This window comes from Simochromis diagramma, unplaced genomic scaffold (genome assembly GCF_900408965.1).
Source record: "Simochromis diagramma unplaced genomic scaffold, fSimDia1.1 OVJJ01000426.1, whole genome shotgun sequence".
Lineage (NCBI taxonomy): Eukaryota > Metazoa > Chordata > Actinopteri > Cichliformes > Cichlidae > Simochromis > Simochromis diagramma.
Window position 1 is genome coordinate 1,360,357 of NW_024387170.1, and position 23,857 is coordinate 1,384,213.

General features: G+C 41.0%; 1 protein-coding gene across 1 annotated transcript in view; it reads right to left on the minus strand.

Moving 5' to 3' along the window:
• The window catches only part of nrxn3a (neurexin 3a), a 199,261-nt gene that overhangs the window by 117,168 nt on the left and 58,236 nt on the right, over nt 1–23,857 (minus strand). Inside the window, 1 exon segment of the mRNA XM_040049114.1 lies at nt 1,517–1,818. Coding sequence (XP_039905048.1) covers nt 1,517–1,818 — 302 coding nt within the window.

A 23,857-nucleotide genomic window follows, 5' to 3' on the forward strand; every position in this document is an offset into this window, starting at 1 on the left:
AATATAGAAAAGAAAATAATGAGGATATTGTGGCAACCAAGAGCAGATGAAACCAACCAACCAACAGGAAAGAAATGCTGAGCGCACAGAATCAAAGAGTGCAGGCCACATCGCAGGACATGGGAAAATGTAGTAATATTGTAATAATAAGGAATAAAGTAATATTGCTGTGAGGACCTCTGGTTCTACTGGTAATATTTATGGTTTAAAAAGATGTTACCAGAGAACTCTTGACTTAAATCTTCCAGCTGCATGTCTTGCACGCCAATAACTCAACTGCCAAAGCAATATATGAAAGGAAAACCAATGAACCTGGAGTTTGACTTTGTAAATCCAAAATATCATCATCATCATCTGTGATCCTATTTGAATGAGCTTATTTCAAAATTAGCAGAAGAATTCTTAAGATATGATCAAAAACGTGTTTTCAAAGGTCACGTTGATCTTCGGCCATCAAAGGAGAACATTTGTGCCGAAGTTGAAGAAAATAGTATTAGATTAGGCAAGCCTCCAGCTGCTTCTTTAGCATGCTAACGCTCACGTCCAGCTCAGGTAGTGTTGTTTCCAGAGAGATACATTTTCTTTGAAGACTCCTTTTCTCGTATTTACAAGTCTGTACAATCAGTGTGTAATTACCTCAAAGCCAGTACTCTTACTGCAACGGGTACTTATCTATTATGCTCCTGCATCCTGCTCTATTTCATATTTTCCATATGATTTTACGGGATATAAACAGTATACAGTAAACTATTATCTGAGTTGTAATGTGGATTAGTCTCTGTTTCAGCTTATATCTTTCCTTACAGTTTTTCTGTTACAAGATTTGCCATTTGGTTATTATACCACATAGGTGAACATTCAACATAAACGGGTCGATGTCAGCCTAGTCTTAATCAGGTTGATGTTAAGAGGTTAACAAGAAATTCCAACATGAGAAACATGAAGTTAATTTAAAACAAAAGGAAGAAGAGACTAAAAGGAAAATGAAGAAGTGAGCAAAGGAGCCAAAGAAAGCCTAGATCAGAAGAGCACAATGAACCTGCTCCCTTGTTTTTAGAGGAGTGCTGTCTAAGGGTACAAAAGGCAGAAAAGAGGAAAGATCGAAGTACACAGCAAACCAAAAAGACGATAATAAGAATGATATCTACCATACAATGGAGTTTGTTTATCACACCATATCCAATGCCTGTTTGCTTTGCAGAAAGATGGGGTGGGTAAGACAAGTTTATATGACTGAACAGAGGCTTTGTTCATACAAAGTATATCCGTTGATAAAAAGTGGCAAAGGACAGAACCAGGGATGAGTGTAAAAACCACCCACAGATGCATTCATGACTTAAACTCATAAGTAGCTTTGTTGCTTTCTAGTGGCAGTCAGCAGGATAACTAACAGCCCGTTTGCAGCTGTCAGTGTGCTGTCGTCCTTCTGTTCTACAAGGTATATTCAGCTGCTGTTGAATAATCCTGACCAAAACACTGACATGTTCATATCTTAAAGTACACCTGTGTGCCTTACCTGCCGGAGGTTGCGGGTCACTTTGACATCGTGCCACGAGTTGTCATTAAACTTCCCATTGACCGGCTCCACAATGGCTTCAAAGGCTCCAGAGCCCAAGTTGATAACGAGGGAGACAGCTCCGTCCTTTAGCGCCAGATTGACATAGTCAGCTGACTTGCCGGTGTGAAGAATAAGGCCGTTCCGCTGCCACGTCTTAAAGGAGAGTGTAATTTCATCGCTACTGCTCTGGATTGGGTTCTGGGAGAGATCGTAGCAGAAGTACTCTGAGCCACGGAAAGTCGCCACATTCTCTTCTCTTGCTATAGTAAGAAAAAAAGATTGTAGTGAAGAATATGTTTCAATAAAGGTTAACATCTTAATCTTTTTTACATTATATAACATATAATATAATGAATATATATATTATATAATAAAGATATAATATAATAATATCTTTACACTTTATCATATCATATTTGTATTTACAGGATTTTTTTTCTTTCTTTCTTTTTTGCTTACTAAGCAATTGGGTGAATATAAAAGAAAAGAAAGAAAAAAACAGGTTGAATAAATTAGGATAGGTCAGTTAAACCAAGAGATACTCTTAGGTGAATAAAAGGAATATCAATGTGATAACTGTATAAATATGACCCTTCAAAAATATCGGACATGACAGAGCAAAAAGCAAAACCTGCAAAACCAGGTGCTGAGAGGAACCGAAGAAAAGGAACTGGACAGCTGAGGGATAACACATGTAAGGTGTTATCTTTAATTAACTCTCTGTCTCTAAAGCAAGAATGCTGGACACTTTGATCAAACAATATTACCACAGGACTCCAATGCAAGGAGCTGCACAAGTACAGGTTTCATCTATTTCATTGGGGGTGTTGTTTAGAAACAATATGCACACTGATTTCATCATCATCATCATCAAAATAACAACAACAACAACAATAATAATAGGTTAGACAGTGAAACATGCAAACATGACAACGGAAGTATGAGCCACCTGAAATCTGTTAATAAGGAATTTTTTTAAAAGCATTTTGGGATAGATTTACTAATGTGTCGTGTCACCACAAAATTGGCTTGGTGTAAAAAAAAAAAAAATACTGGTGATACAGTCCCGATCAAAAGTTTAAGAACACTTGAAAGAATGGCAAAAAATCATATTTTGCATCGTTGGACCTTAATGTTGGACCTTAAGGTTCCAAGTTGAGCTTCAACATGCAACAAGAAGAAATGGGAGTGAGACAAAGCATTTTTCTAAGCATGCAGTTTATTGAAAACAATGCTTGAATACAGAGGAGAGGAGAACGTGCACAGTGCTGAGGGGCTTCGGTGCTGATGCACTCAATGTCCAGGATGTGCTCAGTCAGTTTCATGAGCGTGTCCATGAACCATTAACAAACTTTGGAGCGGAGGAGAGCAGCTTTTTCAGAATGCTTGCTTAAGTGCATTGTGGACAGTCTTCTAGTTTTCAATGGGAGACTGACAGGAGATCGGCGTGCTAGAAACGTTGCCAATAGCTCTGCTTTCACTGCTTTGATATCACTTTATTGTAAACATGCAGTACACAGTACAAGCAATTTACTCTGTGATTTATCGTCTTAACCGATACGTTTTTTTAAAGTTTTTTCTTTTAATAACTAATTTAGCACAAGGAAAGTATTGATGATACTGTCGTGGTACTGAGTCTATGACCCAGTGTTTCTGTTTCTTGTGCTCTCATGTGGCATTTAGCTTGAGTTTAGTTTCTAGTTCTTAGGTTATTGTTCATTTTAGTCATTCATGCCTCCCTGTGTAGTTACCATGTATGCTAGGTTCTGTCTCTATGTTTACTCATCTGTTTCCCACACGTATCTCTCCTGTCTGTTCCCTGCATTCATTCAGTCCATGTCTTAGTGTGTTTCTGTTTGTTTCCTGTTTTATTTTGATAGTCTCCTATCCTGTGTGCATTATGTTCAGTTATTTTCCTGTCCCGTTAGTCTGATTAGTTCCAGCTGTGTTTCCTCCGTTTCCCATTCTCTGGTTATCCTCTGTGTATTTAGTCCTCTGTCTTCCTCTGCTTGTTGTCACGTCATCCCTCGTTGCTGTGTAGTTTCACTGTGCTCCTCAGTTTCCTCATTACTCCCAGCTTCTAGCTTGTAGTTTTCCCATTTTAGGTTATGTTTTTTTGTATCTAGTACTTGAGTTTTGAACTGCCAATAAAGCTGCCTCTTTCAGTTTACTCCCCTTGTGTGTGAGTCCTCCATTTGAGTCCAACTCCTGCCGCTGCCTGTCACACAGCGATCTGTGACAGGATCTCCAGTTTCACACAGAGGTATAAGCTCAACCAACATTTTCAGATTAACATCAACAGAACCAAAGAAACAGAGTCCAAATAGAACAGAAAACCAGTCCAGAGGGTTGGCCTGGCCAAGGGGCAAAATTGAGGCCACGTAGCGATTAAGGGGACTGGCGGGGAAAAACAGTTCTCGGGGTCAACCATAGAGCCAAGGCAAATGTTGACAGAGACAATGGTGCAACTCAGGTGGCAACTGCGAGGGTCAACGTTAATAGAGAGGAAGACACCTTTGACAGGAGGTCAAAGATGGCAGTGAAGACTCTCAGGTGGCATGGCTGGAGGCGGAGCGGCAGAGGAAGGTACCCCTTAGGTGGTGAGGGCGAGGGCAACGAGACACTCCTGATGACCACCCCTGATGACCACCTCCAATGAGCCCTTCAACTCTTACAAGACTTTTAGTAGATCCCCCTATGGTATTGATTTCAAAATCCCACATTGCCTCATTCTCAAGTTATCACATTCATGAGCTTGGGTGTAAATGCTGCCCACCTGCCACTAGTGTGGATGCTGTGATGTCAACGCTGAATGGGTAGGTTTTAATTTAAGTTAGTGTGTCGTGTTGATACCTCGTTTATGTCAATGTTTGTACGGTAATGTTTATGTTAGCTTACCTGTCAGAAACTTCTCATGGATGATGCTTGCTAAGCTAACACTTTCATCTTTGTTAGCTAATGAGTGAAATACATAGTAAACCAGGAAACAGGAGGGGCTACACTGTCTCCTAGTTTTGTTTCTCACATTATTATTACTGTTTATTCTGAACAGTAAACCTCTCACTCCGGAGCATGTCCACTGCATAAATTCATCAACTAAATCATATGTAAACTGACTGGAAATATAAACCCTTTTATTTTAGTTTCAAGCTTTATTTAAACTTCTGGACAGAAGGCATTTTTAGTTTAGGTAGTTTTTTTGTTTAAATACTATTAGAACTTAGAGCTGGTTGGGTACTGGACCCTAGAACAGCAGGTTTGCACACAGATGGTGGAGATAAGAGTTATTAAAGTAACTGTTGACTAATCAACTAATTAAAAACAAAAAGATTATTCTACTACCAAAATAATCTTTAGTTGCAGCTGAACATGGTCCATTCAGACCCAGTGTCCCCAGTCTTCCTCTGAATGCTGTTGAAGCTCTGTCAGAGGTGAGAGATCTCATAGTGGTGATTTTCCCTAACATTTACATTTAGAAGATAGAACTCATCACTAAGATTTTTTTTACTGCCAAATTGGCTACCAGCTTAGCCTGCAAACTGCCTCACATGGTGAGCCAAAGGCACAATCTCACAACGATAACTAAAAAGGCATTCAGACTGTTCATGGACTCTCCCTTCAAACACTGAGCACATACATGACAATAAAGTTCTCCATTAAGATCAGTTAAAGAAGTCAGTTCCCACAAAGCTGTAAATCAGGGGTCTCCAACTCCAGGCCTCGAAGGCCGGTGTCCTGCAGGTTTTAGATCTCACCCTGGGTCTACACACCTGAATCACATGATTAGTTCATTCCCAGGCCTCTGGAGAACTATAAAACATGTTGTTAGGTAATTTAGCCATTTGAATCAGCTGTGTTGGATCAAGGACACATCTAAAAACTGGTACAAGTCAAGAACAGGGTCCCAGGGGCCCAAGAACCACCCGGCACACGTATGGCCTTACACAATATAACGTGTAAGACCGGGACGTACAGGTCTACTCCCGGAAGGAGCGAGCTAGCAAACAACTGGCTCAGTAGGCACCCCCATTCCCTACACCAGGCCACAGGATGGGAAGTCTAGGGCCTACAATGGCAATGCATTGGAATGCCACCAAGTCTGCAGCAGCACCCACCACCCCCACCACATACTGGAGTGTGCAAATGAGTCCAAAGACTCATCTGCAATTCAATTCAATTTAGGTAGACCCTACAATAAATCATGCAGAGAAAACCCCAACAATCATATGACCCCCTATGAGCAAGCAGTTTGGTGACAGTGGGAAGGAAAAACTCCCTTTTAACAGGAAGAAACCTCCAGCAGAACCAGGCTCAGGGAGGGGCGGGGCCATCTGCTGTGATTGGTTGGGGAGAGAGAAGGAAGACAGGATAAAGACATGCTGTGGAAGAGAGACAGAGGTTAATAACAGATATGATTCAATGCAGAGAGGTCTGTTAATACATAGTGAGTGAGAAAGGTGACTGGAAAGGAAAAACTCAATGCATCATGGGAATCCCCGGCAGCCTACGTCTATTGCAGCATAACTAAGGGAGGATTCAGGGTCACCTGGTCCAGCCCTAACTATATGCTTTAGCAAAAAGGAAAGTTTGAAGCCTAATCTTGAAAGTAGAGATAGTGTCTGTCTCCTGAATCCAAACTGGAAGCTGGTTCCACAGAAGAGGGGCCTGATCTGCACACTGCGTCACAACACCACTCAGCTATAACAGACACATACAGTAAAGGGATGATATAAACTGTTTTGTGTGTCAGACAAGCTGCACCAAAAAATGGTTGCTCGCTCACCTGAATGCCCCACCCCACCCAATTGCTCTAAGGGCACCAACAAGCCCTGGAGGCACAGACATCCTAACATGGGTCGACCCACCCTCGCACAAGGAGGGACTCAGTCAGAGACCAGGCCCAGCACCTGCCTCCACCAGGATGAGGCCACCCGCCACCACAAAAACCCCAGACCCCACATCCTCCACGGTGACCAACCAAGGCAGACATACAGACACTCCAAAAGAGCAACCACAGCTCTCCAGCCCCCAGGGGGCCGCCATATACCAGTAGTCCCAGAGACCATCCCCATCCACCTGTAAGGCAAATAGGGAAACAAGACTACAGCTGACTCCTCTCACTAAGTAATGGGATTGATCAATGGGGACCAGAGAGAGACAAATTCATCCAGTTGGTTTTATAAAGAGGCAGACATTCTCTCCGGACTAATGTGATCAAAACTAGCAGCATGGCCTCTTCACCTGTCCATCCTGCATTTTCCATGCTCTTTGTGTCAGGTGTTTAGTTATTCCTCTGCCTCCTTTAGCAGTAATGATACTTGACAGTGAGGAGTAAGCGCAGGCCTAAAAAGATGCCTCCAGTTCACCACCAACCCATTCAAGTGCCTAACTGTCTCGCCCCACGCGGTGACACACCCACTGTGGATCAAACTCTGGTAACTGGCAATTCTGTTCTGAGACATGTGAAGCTAGAGACACCAGCAACCATAGTCAATTGTCTTCTAACGGCAAGAGCAGGTAACACTGAGGCAAATTTAAAGCTGCTGGCTAAGGATAAATATCTGCAGAGGAATGGCTTATTTGAAGAGTTTCAGTCAGGTTTCAGAGCTCATCACAGCACAGAAACAGCTTTAGTGAAGGTTACAAATGATCTTCTTATGGCCTCTGACAGTGGACTCATCTCTGTGCTTGTCCTGCTAGACCTCAGTTTTTGAATGCGTTTGCTTGTTTTTGAATAACTATTGTAATTTGGTTCATAGTGATCTTGGTTCTCCCTCCCTCAGTGTTTATCTTCTATATTTAGTCAGCCTTTCTCTCCTTGTTTGCTTTAGTTTTGCTCCCTGACTCATTGTGTCTGATTAGTCCCAGCTGTGTTTCCCTCTGTCTGTTGTTGTGTTGTCTCATTTGCTGTTTGATTTTTCACTGTACCTCGCGTCCATCACAACTCCTAGCTTCTAGTTTTCTAGTTTATTAGTTCATAGTTTCTTGGTTCCTAGTTTTTAGGTGTTGTGTTCTTATATCCTGTATTTGAGTTTGGCTCTAGCACATTAAGGCTGCTTCCTTTTGTTACTCTATCGTTTATGAGTCCTGCATTTGAGTCCTCGTCCTGCCTGCCACACAGCACCATACATGACAGTTTAGAGATTTGCCAATCATTGCATTCTGTTTTTATTTAGTTTTTACCCAGTGTTGCAGCTTTTTTTTGCAATTGGAGATGTGTTTAAAGCATAGTTTTAAAAAAAGTGTTTGGATTGTATGGATAGTATCGCATTTCATAGCAAATGTATCTCCAAAGGGTTGCCTACTAATTGGAAAAGTCAGCACTGTGATCTCTGACTTGTGGTGACCCAGATGTTGAGACTTTATAATGCAGTCTGACATGGAGTCCAAAGCTAGTAGGTGGCTAAATCCTCTCTGTATGTTTTATGTTGTGTGTATCTGTGCTGTCAACTTTCACACAAAGGAAATTTCACATATTTGGTAACCCAAGTGGAATGGCAGAATAACAGTAAGGCCAAAGAGCATAGAAGACACTTGGTTAGACAGAAAGGAAAGTGTTATAAGTCAAATTTTAGATTTTTAGTTGTTTGTGCATTTTCTTTGACAAACAAGCTAAAAACACACCAGATAGGCATTAATTATATCACAACATATTATACAATAACTGCTATATGACTTTTACTGCTGACTTCTTCACTAACTGGAGCAGGATCACCAACAGTGGATGTGAATGACAGAATAATAGCAATAGGGGTGGGAATAAATAAATAAAAAAATAGGCGAGAAAATCCTCATCCCTCTGAGCTGAAAAAGCTTATCTGAGGGGAGGCTGATTGGTGCAGGATGGCTGAAGGAGGCAAAACAGAATAGGCTGAAGGGGAGTTTGTGACGATGAAGGGGGAAGGGTTTGGAGATAACCATCAGTAATTTCAGCATGCTGGTGGGTTTCCATTTGTTTGTTAGCTTGACCAGTGGTGCGTTGGGATGTCTGAACCAAACAGCATTGTGGGACTGAAACACCGAAGCGACAGGAAGGGGGGATGGAGCCTGTCAGGCATTAGCTCAACAACAAAAAGAAGTCAGTACTGCCATTTTGGTGGTGTCCAGAGAGTGGAGGCTGAGCTGCTCAGACAATAGGGTCTTCAATATTTACACACACAGAAAACACATGTGGCTAAAGATTAAACATCACTTTGTAACTGATGTTCACTTAAAAAAGAGAGAAAGTTAGAGCGACTGTATGGCAAAAATCGAAGAGATTAATATTATAATAAGAAGCTGAGTGGCAAACATATGGCATGCATTATGCGACAACAGGAAATGGTGATAATATTCTATAAAATAATATGCAGAATGACCCGGAAGGGCAAGCAGCCTACTGGAAATAGACCACTAATTGTGGAGCATATTTCCCACTCATTCAGCCCTAATAATAACCATATTGTAGTACATCAAAGCTCCTGGCACTCCACTGGGACTCCTTCATAAACGCAGAGGGGTGGCGCTGGCTCAGATGGGCTGAAGGGAATCGGACGTTTCCTGGTTCCCTGGCTCCTCCAGCCTGCATGCCTAATATTTTTAGGCAAGAAACTCCAAGTTATGTATGAATGTTAGGTAGAAAACAAAAGTGTGAGTGGGTGTGAATATGTCAATGACATATATTGTATACAGCACTTTGAATGCTCTATATAAGAATCAGTTTATTTACTATCCAGTCTTTAAGCGATGACGTGATGAAACCTGCTCTGGGCCCAAACTACTCTGCATTTAATAAGGCTGATGTGTTTTTAGCATGTTTTAATGCTTTGTATCTTGTTCTATTTAATCTCAACAAGCCCCTAAAAACAGGCAGTGGTCACTGTCTGCTTCTCTCGGTCAGACTTAAAGACCGAATAAGTGCCCTTGTTACAAAATTGCCATCGTACCCAGAAGCACATCTGTGTTGGCTTTACACTGGTTGGATGGTTTCTCTATATACTGTGAGATTAAAGGCAAACTTAATTCATACATGGCATCAAAATACCATGTATGAAGTTCATTCCAAGATGTCCTGTCATGGTCGCCAGCCTCCAGCGAAGCCTCTGCAGGGTCAAGGTTTGTCTTCTTCTCTTCTTCTGCTTTCCCTCTTCAGCCTGCCCTCTGCTTGTTCCTCCTGCGTCAGTCTGCTCCTTTAAGTTTTGGACTTTTTTCTTGTTTTTTAGTCCCAAGGAGCAATTCACCTTTGGGTCCTTTCACATATAAATCAGCCAAGTCTCAGAAATCACCTTTCTCCAAAAGCTGTTTTAAAATAAAAATAATAATAATAAAAAAATTAAAAAACAAGTTTTTTGCTTTTTAATATCCTCAATTGTTTTTGCTTTCTTATATCCAAAATTACTATGGCATACTTATTCTAAGAAGTCCACAGTACAAACCCCAACCTTTAAAGGGATGCTTTTTGGGGACGGAATGATATGTAATGGGGAAAAATGGAGCTTCTACCAGACTCAAAGCTTTATTAATTTTGTTTGTCTATCTAGAAGGAAACGTGATAATAAAAATGAACAAACCTTAATGACAAATATTATAACAGTTATAACAATTTTTGGGGGGGAAGGAAGACTAAATTCAAACCAAATCAAATGAGTCCCTACGAGCAAGCACTTGGTGACAGTGGGAAAGAAAATTCATTTTGAAAAGGAAGAAGCCTCCAGCAGAACCAGGCTTAGGGAGGGGCGGGGCCATCTGCTGCGACTGGTTGGAAGCTGATGGAAGGAACACAGGATAAAAGGGATTGATAATAACTGATTATATATAAACACCATATACTGAAGAAGAAATACTCAGTGCCATAAGGTAGCAGACTATTGCAGCATAACTAAGGGAGGATTCAGGGTCACCTGGTCCAGCCCTAACTATATGCTTTAGCAAAAAGGAAAGTTTGAAGCCTAATCTTGAAAGTAGAGATAGTGTCTGTCTCCCGAATCCAAACTGGAAGCTGGTTCCACAGAAGAGGGGCCTGAAAACTGAAGGCTCTCCCTCCCATTCTACTTTTAAATACTCTAGGAACCATGTCAGGTGACCATATCATGAAGCACACTGAGAGAAGGCCAAGGGTTTGCAGCAGTGTCAACAAAGCAAGGAGGGAATCTAAAATATAAAACGTATTTAGAGTTATTTATCATTTTTTTCTTTGCTACATAGTTCCATATATCTTGCTTTATATATTTGATGTCATAAGTATCTACAGTGTTGAAAGTAGTAAAAATAAAGAACAATCATTAAATGAGAAGCTGAGTCCAAACCTTTGACAGGTAGTGCATGTATCTGCCGACCTGGTGCCAATCCAAACAGACCAAACCTCCAGCTTACCGTCTCACTCCCATCTCCCATGTACCCACACTCCTGACACTGAACCAGCACCACTGATGATTCTTTTATGTCGAAAAAATGTGCAAGAGGCTCCCTGGGAAATGTATTTGTTTTTCTACACACTATTTATTTTGTAATAATAATACACGCTCAGTATAACCCACATAAACAGAAACATGTTCCTCTGCATGCATTTTGCACAGTCCCTATGACTGTTGCAGGTGCTGACAGATTTCAGTACTCTCAGCATAGAGACATATTTCAGTCGGCTACACTTTATTTGAATAATGACTAAGTCTAAATTATATTTGCCAACACTGCCAATAATTAATATTAAAAATAAAAATGTTTAAGCAGTAAAAAAAAATGCAAGTTTAAATTTATTTCCAAAAGTTAACATTTGTTTTATTTGTATTTAGTTTCAGGTTAATGTAAAGGGAACAAACGTCATAACATTATTATTAAAAATATTAAAATGTGGAAAATGACTTGCACATAGCTCATCAACCTTGCACAAAATTTTTTATAAAAAGCCTATTTATCTAAGCAGAACACTGAGTCATGTCTGTACAGCCTTTTAAGTTTTTTATAAAGCAAACTCTTTTTCCTAAATAAATTAGTGAGATGCAATTTTCTTTCAAGCCTACAGATTATCTGCTTTAAGGTGAGTGTTTAAAAGTTATACCAAGGATTCAAGTACTTCCGTTTGAGGCTTTCTCCAGAGGAGGAGCCACAGTATCCAAGCTTGTTTCAGTGAGGATGTAACACTATCACTGAGATGATCAACTCACAAGAGTTTAGGTAGCTGCTCTGCACTGTGTTGGTACGTGGTAATGAAGAGAGTAACAGTGGAGGAATTATGTCTTTAAATGTAGTTACAGCACATAACAAAAGACATCTAATGTAATGAAATGTACTCTCACTGCTGTGTATTTCATTCCTGCAGATTTCAAAGTTATTATAAAGTGATTAGAAAAAGAAGGAATGCTAATGACTGTTTAGTTTCCATGATGTATTTCAAGATCTAAAGAGTGATTATAGTGGGCTCTTTAACATTTTAAGAGAATTCAATTGAGTAAAATAAAATAAACTAAAATAAAATATGCATGCATGATGGTTGAAGGTTCCAAGGGCAGGCGCTGGTGCCTTAGTTTAAAAAACAGTACCAAGTTTAAAAAAGTGAACCAGTGTAAGATTACAGAACTCCAGAGATCAGCAGAAACAACACTGAAGTGGCAGGTTAGGCCATTCGACTTTATTCGCCATCTACTTTCTGTAGGCTAAAATATTAATATGTGGGATTAAATATTATTAATGATGACTTTATAAGTAACTATTTATTAAAGTGCAGTGATCTATTAATTCCACAGTAAATTTATAATAACATTGCTATACTATTAGTTATAACTAAAACAACACTAAAACAGATATTCATATTTTCAACTTCTCTCATTTTATTTCTTTTATCATTAGTCTACATTTTGATTTTGCTCTTTTTGTATTTATTTTGCCAAATTTTAACCTTTCTTTCTGTATTTTTTTTTATATATTATTGTAGTAACTGGTGATGTTAACAACTGCTGACAGCGAGGTTGAGCATGTGTGACAAACAAAGCTTTGACTTGTGACTAGTCTTCATGGGCCTTTGTCTCTGCGAGTCCTTCCTCACAGTGTCGGTGTGTAGATGGGGCATACACGTGTGTAAAACTGCATGTGCATATCTTCCCACATAAGTGAAGTGAAGGATGACTCCAGCCACGCTTACAAACACACACACGCAGACACACACACACAATTTACTGAAGCATGACAACAAGGTTGACTTCGTCCCTGCAGGCCTTTCATTTACTGCCCAGCATAATGCCGCATCCCTACCCACCCCCACCCCCGCCCAAACACACAATCACGCACAGCTTCTTATTGGCTATTATCTGGGCTGTCGGAGCCTGTGTTGATACCTAATGAAGGGCCACGGTTGCCATTTTTCAGCTGATGGTCACCAAGGTAACAGGAGTGTTGGGGGGAAAGGGGGCACTGGTGAGGGTGGTTTTGTTGGGGGATTATTACAGGGAGTAAGGAATAAAGGACGAGAACAAGAGCTAGTTCAATGCAGAATCAGATTTGATTTAGTTGTTTTCGGTCATTGTTCTGGAACACAAACAAACCATTTTCGTCCACACCAGAAAGAACAAAAGTCATTGTTGAACATGTTTCATATTTACTGAAAAGGCCTTTCTTTTCCTGACCCCAGTGCAGTTAGTGGGGTCAGGTTAACTGGTGATTCGAGATGCCCCAGAGGTGTGAATGTCACCCTGTGTCAGCCCGGCGATCTGTCCAAGGTGCTTAAAACAGCATTGAGCACTAGCTTTTATTTCCAGTTGTGTCAGATTTCAAATTGACAAATGATCAGAGGTGCAAGGCAGAAGGAAGCCCATGTATATATTCTAAAAACATACATGTTCTGGAATTCTCTCGATGCTGGGTGATGTGAACATTACAGTAGCAACACTCGTTTAGATTTGAAAACCCTGAACACTGAAACTGAAACTGTTTATTCGGCCTCCTCGTTTTCTTTGTTGGGTCACTTCTTCTTTAGTCTTGTTTCTGAATTCCTTTCTGTCTCCTAAATACAACGAACGTATCTTCCCAATACACTCGCTCCTCTTCCACTGCCACTCATCATTTTTCTCATATTTGTTATCATGCTCGGCTGATGGACAGTTTGTCCTTTAACTAAAAGACATAATTGCATTTTGAGAGGGACGGATGACACAAGGGCCAGATTAATCAAAAACCTAAACTCATTCCTGAAGGACACTTGTAAGGTGGCAATTCCACACACTGTCTCCAGGCAATCTGCAACAATGAGATGTGGCAGGTCTAATACTCCATGCTCACTCTGACCTAATGAAAAGACAGTCCAGTCAGGATTATGAGATGCCTGCGAGCTTCAGCTGAGGACTGCAGCCTCTGTGAACAGCAACAGGCAGCCTGTCTGGGTCGTGATGGATGAATCAGACTTTTAAATAAAGTAATTTGTAAACTAATGTCACGATTATTCTGAATTAAAAGAATAAATAATTAGAAATATTGTATCATCTCACTACAGCAATATGTCAATACTTGCGATTTTTAACTGAATGTTTTAGATTGTGTGACAAATTTATTGATTTATAATAAATAAACGCTGGTTCACCTTTTAGTAATATAAGTTCATGTATATATGCTCTGATACAGCACTACAGACACTCTGTGAATGTCTGCATGTGAAGATCTGAAGTGTTCATCGCCGTGACGTCTGTGATGGGTCCGCAGCGATGTTGCCAGCTCGATTCCTGACGCTCAGTTTTTCCAAATCCTGAATCATGGGCAAGTGGGCACCAATGTTTGTTTTTCTGTAGAGCTCGCTGTCCTTTCGAGTCTGCTCTTCTTTGGTGGTTCACACCATGCAGAGTTGGATGAGCAGACTGCAGACTGGACTGCGGTGTTGAATTCAATAAAAAGCTCCTCAGGCATGTGGAACTTCTGGGAATTATCGAGTTTCAGTAACAGATTTAATAGATATGCTATACTATCTGTATCTATTAACCCAAACCCGAGTTGTCTAAAGGCTTATGTCTAATCTCTTCCATACACGGCAACACCCAGAACAAAAAGACCACACTGAGAAAAACATATTTTGGTAACTTTAAATGTACAAAAAAAATAGCTGTTTCTATATTATATAGTGCACCTCACTGTTGACTTAGGCCCTCTCATCATTAGATGTGATTAAATAATAATAATAAGAAGAAGAATGATATAGATAATGAGATATTGCGCTGCACTGAGGTCTAGCAGGACAAGCACAGAGATGAGTCCACTGTCAGAGGCCATAAGAAGATCATTTGTAACCTTCACTAAAGCTGTTTCTGTGCTGTGCTGAGCTCTGAAACCTGACTGAAACTCTTCAAATAAACCATTCCTCTGCAGATGATCTGTTAGCTGTTTGACAACTACTCTTTCAAGGATGTTTGATAAACACAAACCTTCTCTATTTTACGCTGTTATTTAAAACACACATGCAGGCCTTTGTGTGTGTGTGTGTGTGTGTGTGTGTGTGTGTGTGTGTGTGTGTGTGTGTGTGTGTGTGTGTGTGCGTGTGTGTGTGTGTGTGCGACTTGACAAAAACAGTAAGTGATTTTGGCTCGCCACAGAGAAGCATATCGCATTATCACTCTCAGAGCCATACACTCTCACACACACATACATACAAACTCACACACACACATACACACTCATGTGCACTCACACACACACACACATACAAACTCACACACACACACACAATGGGCCTCTGCAAGCCTTCCTGAGGCTAAGTGGCATTAACCTCTTTCTCTCATGGGGCCCAGACAAAAGCCCCCAAGGAGGGCTAATAATCACATCGCTATCTGCCCCTCCTCCTCCCCCTACAACACAACAGCTCGCCTCACATCGGAGCTTCACGCCACCGAAAAGGAAATTTCAACACAAAACTGAAATGCAGAACAAAACCAAACAGTTTTGTTAAATACTGGTTTGAAAAAAATGTCAGTGTGTTACTATCATACATTTATAATTAAATGATAATTAATTCAATTTGATTTATATAGGGTCAAATCACAGTTTCCTCAAGGTGCTTTATATTGTAAGGTAAAGAGCCTACAAGAATACAGAGAACACAGAGAAAACCCTCAGATACTGGAGGAACAATGTGACCCTCCGCAGAACACCAAACCAGCCCTTTATCCTCACCAGGATATTTGAGGGTGCATAGGAGGTAGCCCAACCAGTGTACATGTATTTTGTGGACTTGAAAAAGGCATTCAACCCTCAGGGTACCCTGTGGAAGGTTGACCGATGTTATGGGTCATTTGGCCCCTGGGTAGAAGTTAGGCTATGTTAGCTAAGTTAGACTTGTTTCTGGTGGGTGCTGGACTCTGCCAGGACTGCCCTTTGTCACCAATTCTATGAACAGAACTTGTAGGCATAGCCAGGTGGTTACCTTTTTGTAGATAATTTGGTTCTGTTGGCTTCACCTTCAGCTTGGTCTGGCCCAGATCACACCCACGTGTGAAGCAGTGTGAGTCTGAGACGATGATGAAGTGCTCACTCCAAGTCTTGGAGTAGTTATTGCCCCAAGTGGAGGAGTTTAACTATCTCGGTGTCCCGTACAGAAGTGAGGGGAGATTCTGCATGAGACTGACAGATGGACTGGGGCAGCATCCACAGTGATGCGGCATTTCTGCCTTAAGCCTTCATTCTTTTTAATAGCCAGCAGGAGGTAAATCATCTGAATGCAGAAAAGCTGGGCAAACAGCTGAGTTTCTGTAAGTGCATTTCACTTTGTGTCCAAAAGGACATTATTGCAGGGTATGCCAACACCTGCTCTTACTGCAAAGGGAAGTGATTACGGGATTCATTGGCCAAAGAACCATAAAAAAGAAAGCACACATAAGTAGCTTGGAAGCAATTTGCAGCTTGTGGGTAATGAGCACAGAAACACAGGATCTTTAAAAATGCAAGAAAATGAAGCCTGAAAGGCCACACCCAACCAGTTGGTTCAAACCCATAACTTGCTTGCTGTGAGGCAGCAGTGCTAACCACCACAGCACTGTGCAGTATGTTCTCCCTGTGCCTGCATGGGTTTACTCCAGATATTCTCTCTTACTACCATAGTCCGTGCAATGTAAGTTAATGGGTGATTCTAAATTGGCCAAATGTGTGAATGTAAGTGTGAACTGTTGTCTGCTCCTATGTGTCCCTGTGATAGACTGGGAACCTGAGTGTGCCCTCTCTCTCACCCTGTGACAGCTGAAAAGTCTCAGATCACAACCTTGAACTGGATAAACAAAGAAAATGGATGAACATTATCAAGATATCCAGGAAAACATCATGTCCAAATCCCCAGAATAGAATAAGCAGGCCAGTGAACACACAAAAGATCACATGATCTATTTTTAACTGTTTGTTTGTGCTGTATGTATAGGATTATACAATATCTATTTTGTAAAACAATTTTCTATTTTCTGTTCATCACAAGGACAAATAAAAAAGAAGACATGTCGTATCTGTTGTTTTGCTAAGACCAGGTAAAGTCCCAGACTGCTGGCCTTGGAACAGGCCTCCTCCTCCTCAGTGGTCCTACTGTCTGTCTGATCCTGTCTGTCAGTCACTTCATGTCTCACCTGATCCAAACCACAAATCTTTCCAGAAGACAGGCTCCCAAAAGAAAACTCGGCTTTTGACATTTCTCTTATCATCCTGTCTGTGTTGGTGCGTAACTTTGGTCAGTATGATATTTGCTCTGTGAGCCAATCAGAATTAAACATACTCTCTCTCAGCGTGTTCACTAAGTCTCCCTCCTCGTTTTACAGCATGTTGTATATTCTAATAGAAGAAAGAAGAAAATCTCTCTTTGACCTTCCTCTTTGGTCAGCGTGTGCTGCATTTGGACCATTAAGCATTTTTTAAATGTGAACCAAGTTGTTTGCACACCGTTTTCCACCTCGCCGATCTGTTCTTCTGCTTCCTCAGTTCTTTGACTGCTGAGCTTAATGTCATTCATCTGACAGTTTCATTACCTGTGCTCCATGTGGTCCTTTCACATCATTGTTTGATCATTTTTTGACTTTGTTTTACTCTCGTTTCCATCATTGTCCTGCTATCTGCAAGCTTACAATTCAGAGTGGGGTTTGTTTAGCTTTAACAGGATAAAATAGATAATATTTCAAAGAAAGAAATCTAGTATTAGTTTTGCCATTTTTAAAACTTGCTGGACTAACGGTTACCTTTATTATAAATACGTTACACTTGTCTCAGTGGCCTTTTTTAAAATTATTTAAGATTAAATAAAAGGAGCAGTTTTAACAGGCAAAGGGTTTCAAGCCTAAAGATGAATAGGAAAGCAATCATGCATTAACGAGGGTGGGGGGTGGGGACAGAAAGGAATAAATGTGAAGGGGCACCAGGAGTGGAGGGAGCGGGTTGGGGGAGGTGAGAGTGTAGGATCTGGACAGAAAGAGATAACAGCGCTCTCTCTCTTTGAATTGTCATGTGAATAGTGTGTCACAGCGAGCATCTGGTTGATAAAGATAGCAGGGTCCACTGCAGTAATCTACTCTGCACACATCGCACGCGAATCCATGAAAACACACTTTATCATGATTAAATGTTGTCCGGTAAAGTGTTCATCAAAACCTGTACACTCAGTAAACGTACACCATTACCACAACAAATCACCATCAATGATTTTTTCCAACAGTATTTGTTTGTTTTTTTGTTGTCGCTTCTTTACATAATGACGATGCCTGCAGGAAAGACCAACAACCAAAATAAACTTTTGGGTAATATGACGGAAAAACCAATGCGACGTCATTTTCTACAGAATGAGTTGGAACCAGGAAGTGTGAGGCAACAGAGTAATAACGTGGTAAATGGATTGGTTCTTATGTACTTTATTATATATTCAACTATACCTGAGCATACAAGCACTGCTTTTTCTATTAACTGTAGTTACTTATCTGTAAAATGCTCTCAAAATATTTATATTCAGTCACGTTTCTTGTAACCCTGCAAAATAAATTCCTTGCTATTATTACTCATCTATACCATTGGTTATATTAATTTACTACGTGATTATTACCTATTTATATTATTATTATTGTTATTATCATTTATAGGTGCTTTATATTGTACGGTAGATCCTACAATAATACATACAGAGAAACCCAACAATCATATGACCCCCTATGAGCAGCACTTTGGCGACAGTGGGAAGGAAAAACTCCCTTTTAACAGGAAGAAACCTCCAGCAGAACCAGGGTCAGGGAGGGGCGGGGCCATCTGCTGTGATTGGTTGGGGTGAGAGAAGGAAGACAGGATAAAGACATGCTGTGGAAGAGAGACAGAGGTTAATAACAGATATGATTCAGTGGGGTGATATGGTACTATAAGGTCATTAAGATAAGATGGAGCCTGATTATTCAAGACCTTGTATGCATCAAATTATTAATCTACTATCATGTGTGTTACTATGCTGTCATACATATGATAGTGTTTTCAAAAATAGAATAAGGATTTTAATAGGTTTGAGAATCAATAGTAGTTCAGTGTATAGAGTCATAACTGTAAATGATCTCAACCTCTTCAATCACTGTTGAATGGTGTGCTACTGAAGTGGAAATAACAGGCAGCAGTATTGACAGCTGACAGCTGTTGTTTTGTGGTTAACTACAGTGAGATACAACAATAACGACCTCAGACTAGAATCAATGGACTTTTTTAAACATGACACTAACACTGCTGTACATGTGGGAATAGCTCAACACGTACAAACTTAGTCAAAGCTTGCTCCAATCAGTTAACACTCTGTTTCATAATATTTTTGTGTATGTACACACTTGGAACAACAAAGCCAACACAGGAAGCAAACCCCTGACACTTTTGCCACACGCAAACACACAAATGTCAAGTTATGCCTGCAAGCATCGTGACATGAAGATAATATCTATAGAACACTGGATCCTGTCGCTGCTCCCTCACTGCAGCTTTTAACACAAGATGAAGCCACTGATAGAGTCCACAGAGGCTCACTGAGGACTGAATAATGACAGGACAATAAAGTGGGGTTGTGTGGTAGTGACAATGGCTGACACTGTCATGCACAGTGGGACGATGGTAATGAGGAGACGAGTTTCGTTGCATCTTGGTAAGTTGTGTAGAGTCTACAATAAATATGAAGTTGAACAAAATATACTAATTGGACTTTAATGGGACACATGGAAACATTAGAAAGCAATTACATTGAAAGAAGAGAAAGAAACAGTGTGTGAAAGAAACACACACAGACAGTGTTTTCTTATCTTTTTACACAACCTAAAACTGGTTCTCAGATGACTTGTTTTAACATCATAATTTGGACATCCGCTGTGAGACCATATAGTTCTTGCACAGAGCAGAATGGCCACATTCAGGTTTGTAATATTGTTGCTTGGCTTTTTGGCCAAATTGATACACTTTTACTTTATTGTATCTTCAGGGATACACCAGCATATCATTAACCTTTTACAGAAAGTTGCCAAAGTTGGTCTCCAGTTTCCCCAGCATCCTCCTCTATCACAAGGCTGACTATTAGTTAAAGTAGGAATTGACGGGTGGGGGAACCCTCTCTCTTTTATCGTCTATACTGTTATCTATTACCTAAACTAAGAAAAAACACTAAATACTACAGCCTAATAGGACTACTGCAATACACTGTATTTCTAGGTTCTAGGTTCTTTATTATTTGTCACATGCATAGTTATACAAGTATAACACACAGTGAAATGTAGCCTGACACGCTCCTCGACATGTGCAAAAATTGGGGGGTGGGGGGCGGTGTAGAGGAGGAACATTATATATATATATATATATATATATATATATATATATATATATACACATATAGTATATACACTGGGTGAATGTGCAGTAGTAGCAGCAAGCAGGTGAATTCTGTACATTAATATGAATAGATATCTGACTATTTTACAGGATAGACCATATAAACATATTTAAAATTAAAGGAATTGAAATGTACATTGTGCCTTGGTTTAGTGTCTGAAAGAGTCCTGACTCAGTCAATTATAGATGATGTGAGAGGGCGGGTGTGTGTGTTTAGGGCACGGATGGCTTGGGGATAGAAGCTCCTCTTGAGTCTCTCTGTCCTTGCCCGGAAGATGTGGAACCTTCTACCAGATTGCAGAAGTTGGAACAGTTTGTTGCCAGGATGGGACGGGTCCTTCAGTATCTGCGCTGCTCTAGTCCGGCATCTCCTGGTGTAGGTGTCCTGAAGCGGGGGGAGAGCAATCCTGCAGCAGCGTTCTGCTGTACGGATCACTCTCTGGAGAGCTTTTTGGTCCTTCACACAGCTGTTCCCAAACCACGATGTCATGTTCTGTGTGAGGATGCTCTCCACAGCGCCTGTATAGAAAATCCTGAGGATCTTTGGAGAGACCCTGAACTTCCTCAGTTGTCGTAGGTGATACAGGCGCTGCCTAGCCTTTTTGGTCTGGACTTGAATGTGGGCAGCCCATGTCAGGTCTGAGGAGATGTGGACACCAAGATACTTGAAGGACTGCACCCTCTCCACTGGAGCTCCATTGATGATAATGGGCTTGTAGTCTCTGTGCTGACCCCTTCTGAAGTCCACCACCAGCTCCTTAGTCTTGCTGACGTTCAGCTGGAGGTGGTTGTCCTGGCACCACGATGCCAGATTCTTCACTTCATCCATGTAGGCCGCCTCATCGTTGTTGGAGATGGCACCCAACACCACTGTGTCGTCAGCAAACTTCACAATGGTGTTGGAGCCATGGGTGGCCACACAGTCTGAAGTGTAGAGGGAGTAGAGCAGTGGCGAGAGGACACATCCCTGAGGTGCTCCTGTGTTGATGGTGATGCTGTTGGAGAAGCACCTGCCCACCCTCACCACCTGAGTTCTGCCAGTGAGGAAGTCCAACACCCATGCACACAGACGGCTGTTAAGTCCCAGATCCCTCAGCTTTGTGAACAGTCTGCAGGGCACTATTGTGTTAAACGCTGAACTGTAATCAACAAACAGCATTCGCACATAGTTACCCTGTTTCTTGTCCACGTGGCTGAGAGTGGTGTGTAGGACGTGGGCGATGGCATCCTCTGTGGATCTGTTGGATCTGTAGGCGAACTGCAGCGGATCTGTGGTGTCTGGGATGGAGGAGGAGATGATGTTCTTCAGCAGCCTCTCAAACACCTTCATTACTACCGAGGTCAGTGCAACTGGCCGGTAATCGTTCAGGGATGAGGGTTTGCTGTTCTTGGGCACAGGGATGATGGTGGATCTTTTGAAGCATGTGGGGACCACAGACTTCGCCAGGGACTCGTTGAAGATGTAAGTGAACACACCTGCTAGCTGGTCAGCACAGCAGCGCAGCAGACGGCCGGTGATGCCGTCTGGCCCCGCCGCTTTCCGTATTTTTTGGACCATAAGGTCTGTTTTCATTAGTGCTGTCAAAATTAACACGTTAACGCAAATGAATCCACCATCACGGTCACGTGATTAAAATCTTTAACGCAATTAATGCATCTGGAGTGCAGAATGATTCAAAATCCCTGAAATGTTTCTGTCAACACATTTCGGGCAGTTTGTCCAAGTAGAGTTACCTTCGCACAAGTGCTAATGGCTGAATCAATCAACTCAATATGGAAAATGATAAACGCACTCTCTCGATGGGAAATTTGAGTATTAAAAAATAACAAATAAACAAACAAATAAAAGTATTATGCACATTGTGCAACAAGGAATTTTCTTTTCACTGAAGCACAACCAGCTAAAAATATCACATTGACGTGAAGCATACGTTAGACTGCTAGCACTTTGGCTAACGTCTCACACAGCTTGGACAAACCACTCACGGAGCATTGGGGACGCAGTAAGTCTACCTCGGACATATTGACTGACACAGTTGCCAAAGGGATTGCAACAAACTGCAGACCTGTTAATATTGTTGAAAACATGCACTTTACACAGCTTTGGTTCCTCGTTTCAAGGACTTGAAGTGCCTCCCCAAGAGTGACAGACAGAGTGGATAAATGTTTACAGAGTTTTTTGTTAACATGAATGTGCAAGATGTTCAATACACATATTTTAACTGTTTTCTCAAGTCTGTTTACTCATGCAATATAATGCGATTAATATAGAATAAAAATGAATATTTAATCGTGATTAATCAAAATTAATCTACAGTAACCCTGTGGTGAATCTGATTAAACATTTGAATTGTTTGACAACACTAATAAATATTATATATTAGTGTATACTTATTAGTACAGGGCTCTAGAGAGAGACCAATTTGGTCTCAAATTTCTCTGTCTCTGCTTTCTCACCCGACGGCCCGTACACGGACACGCCGTTGGGGCTGAAAGCCGACAGCTCACTGTTTCTGATGCGTCGGCGTGCGTTTGCGTCTTTTTTATGCTAGATTCTGAGCTGCAGGTTTCATCTCTCTCCAACCAAAATTCCCTGAGCCAGCAGCAAAAGAAGATCCAAACTACGATTCACATTTGTTAAATGTCGTCATTAATTCACTCTTACTTTTGCTGTTTTGCTTCCACCACAATAAAATCACACTTCATGCACAGCTGTCTCTCAGCTTCCCATCTCAAATCTCTGTTTTCTGCATTACTCATTCACTTATTACCCATCAGTCTACCGTTGTTTACAGCGCTGTCGACTGCTGTCTTTTTTTTTTTACTTTACTTAAATGACCTCAGACAAGAAAGACTTATTTCTGCTGTTCAATACTGAAGAAATTTAAACTTTTTCAAATTATGCAAAGTTGCAGAATATTTTTAAGTTTCTCTGCTATAAAAATCCAGGCCAGGAAAATCTCCTTCATGTTTTTCTGTTTTATCCTCAGTTACTTAGAATATAATTATAATATTTCTGACTGTCTGAGGCAAAACTGAATCGAATCAGGACCTTGTGAATCAGAATTGAATATAGAAATCAGTGATGATGCCTAGCCCTCATGAGCAGCCTAGGCCCGACAGAGTGGATGTAGCTGTGGGTAATAAGAAAAGATGAAAAGAACTATTGATACATTTTTTGTTAAGTTAAGGCCTGATCTGTCTGAAATTCATAGCCAGCTCTGACACGGAGCCATCAACCTCTGAATGCTGAAAAAGCAGCAGTGTATCCAGGAAACACAATATATGCTGCGATAACTGCCCAAGTGTCCCCTCTAACACTGCCTTTCAGCAGCAAGCGGGTCGTCGGAGGCCGATGAGATGATTAAGTTTAACATTGTCTACAATACTGCCAAAGAGTGCCAACGCACTTTAAGCACAAGCACTTATCTTTCCTTAGAAATGTGCTCTAAATAAAGAACTTTGTGTTGACAAGATTGTTAGTGA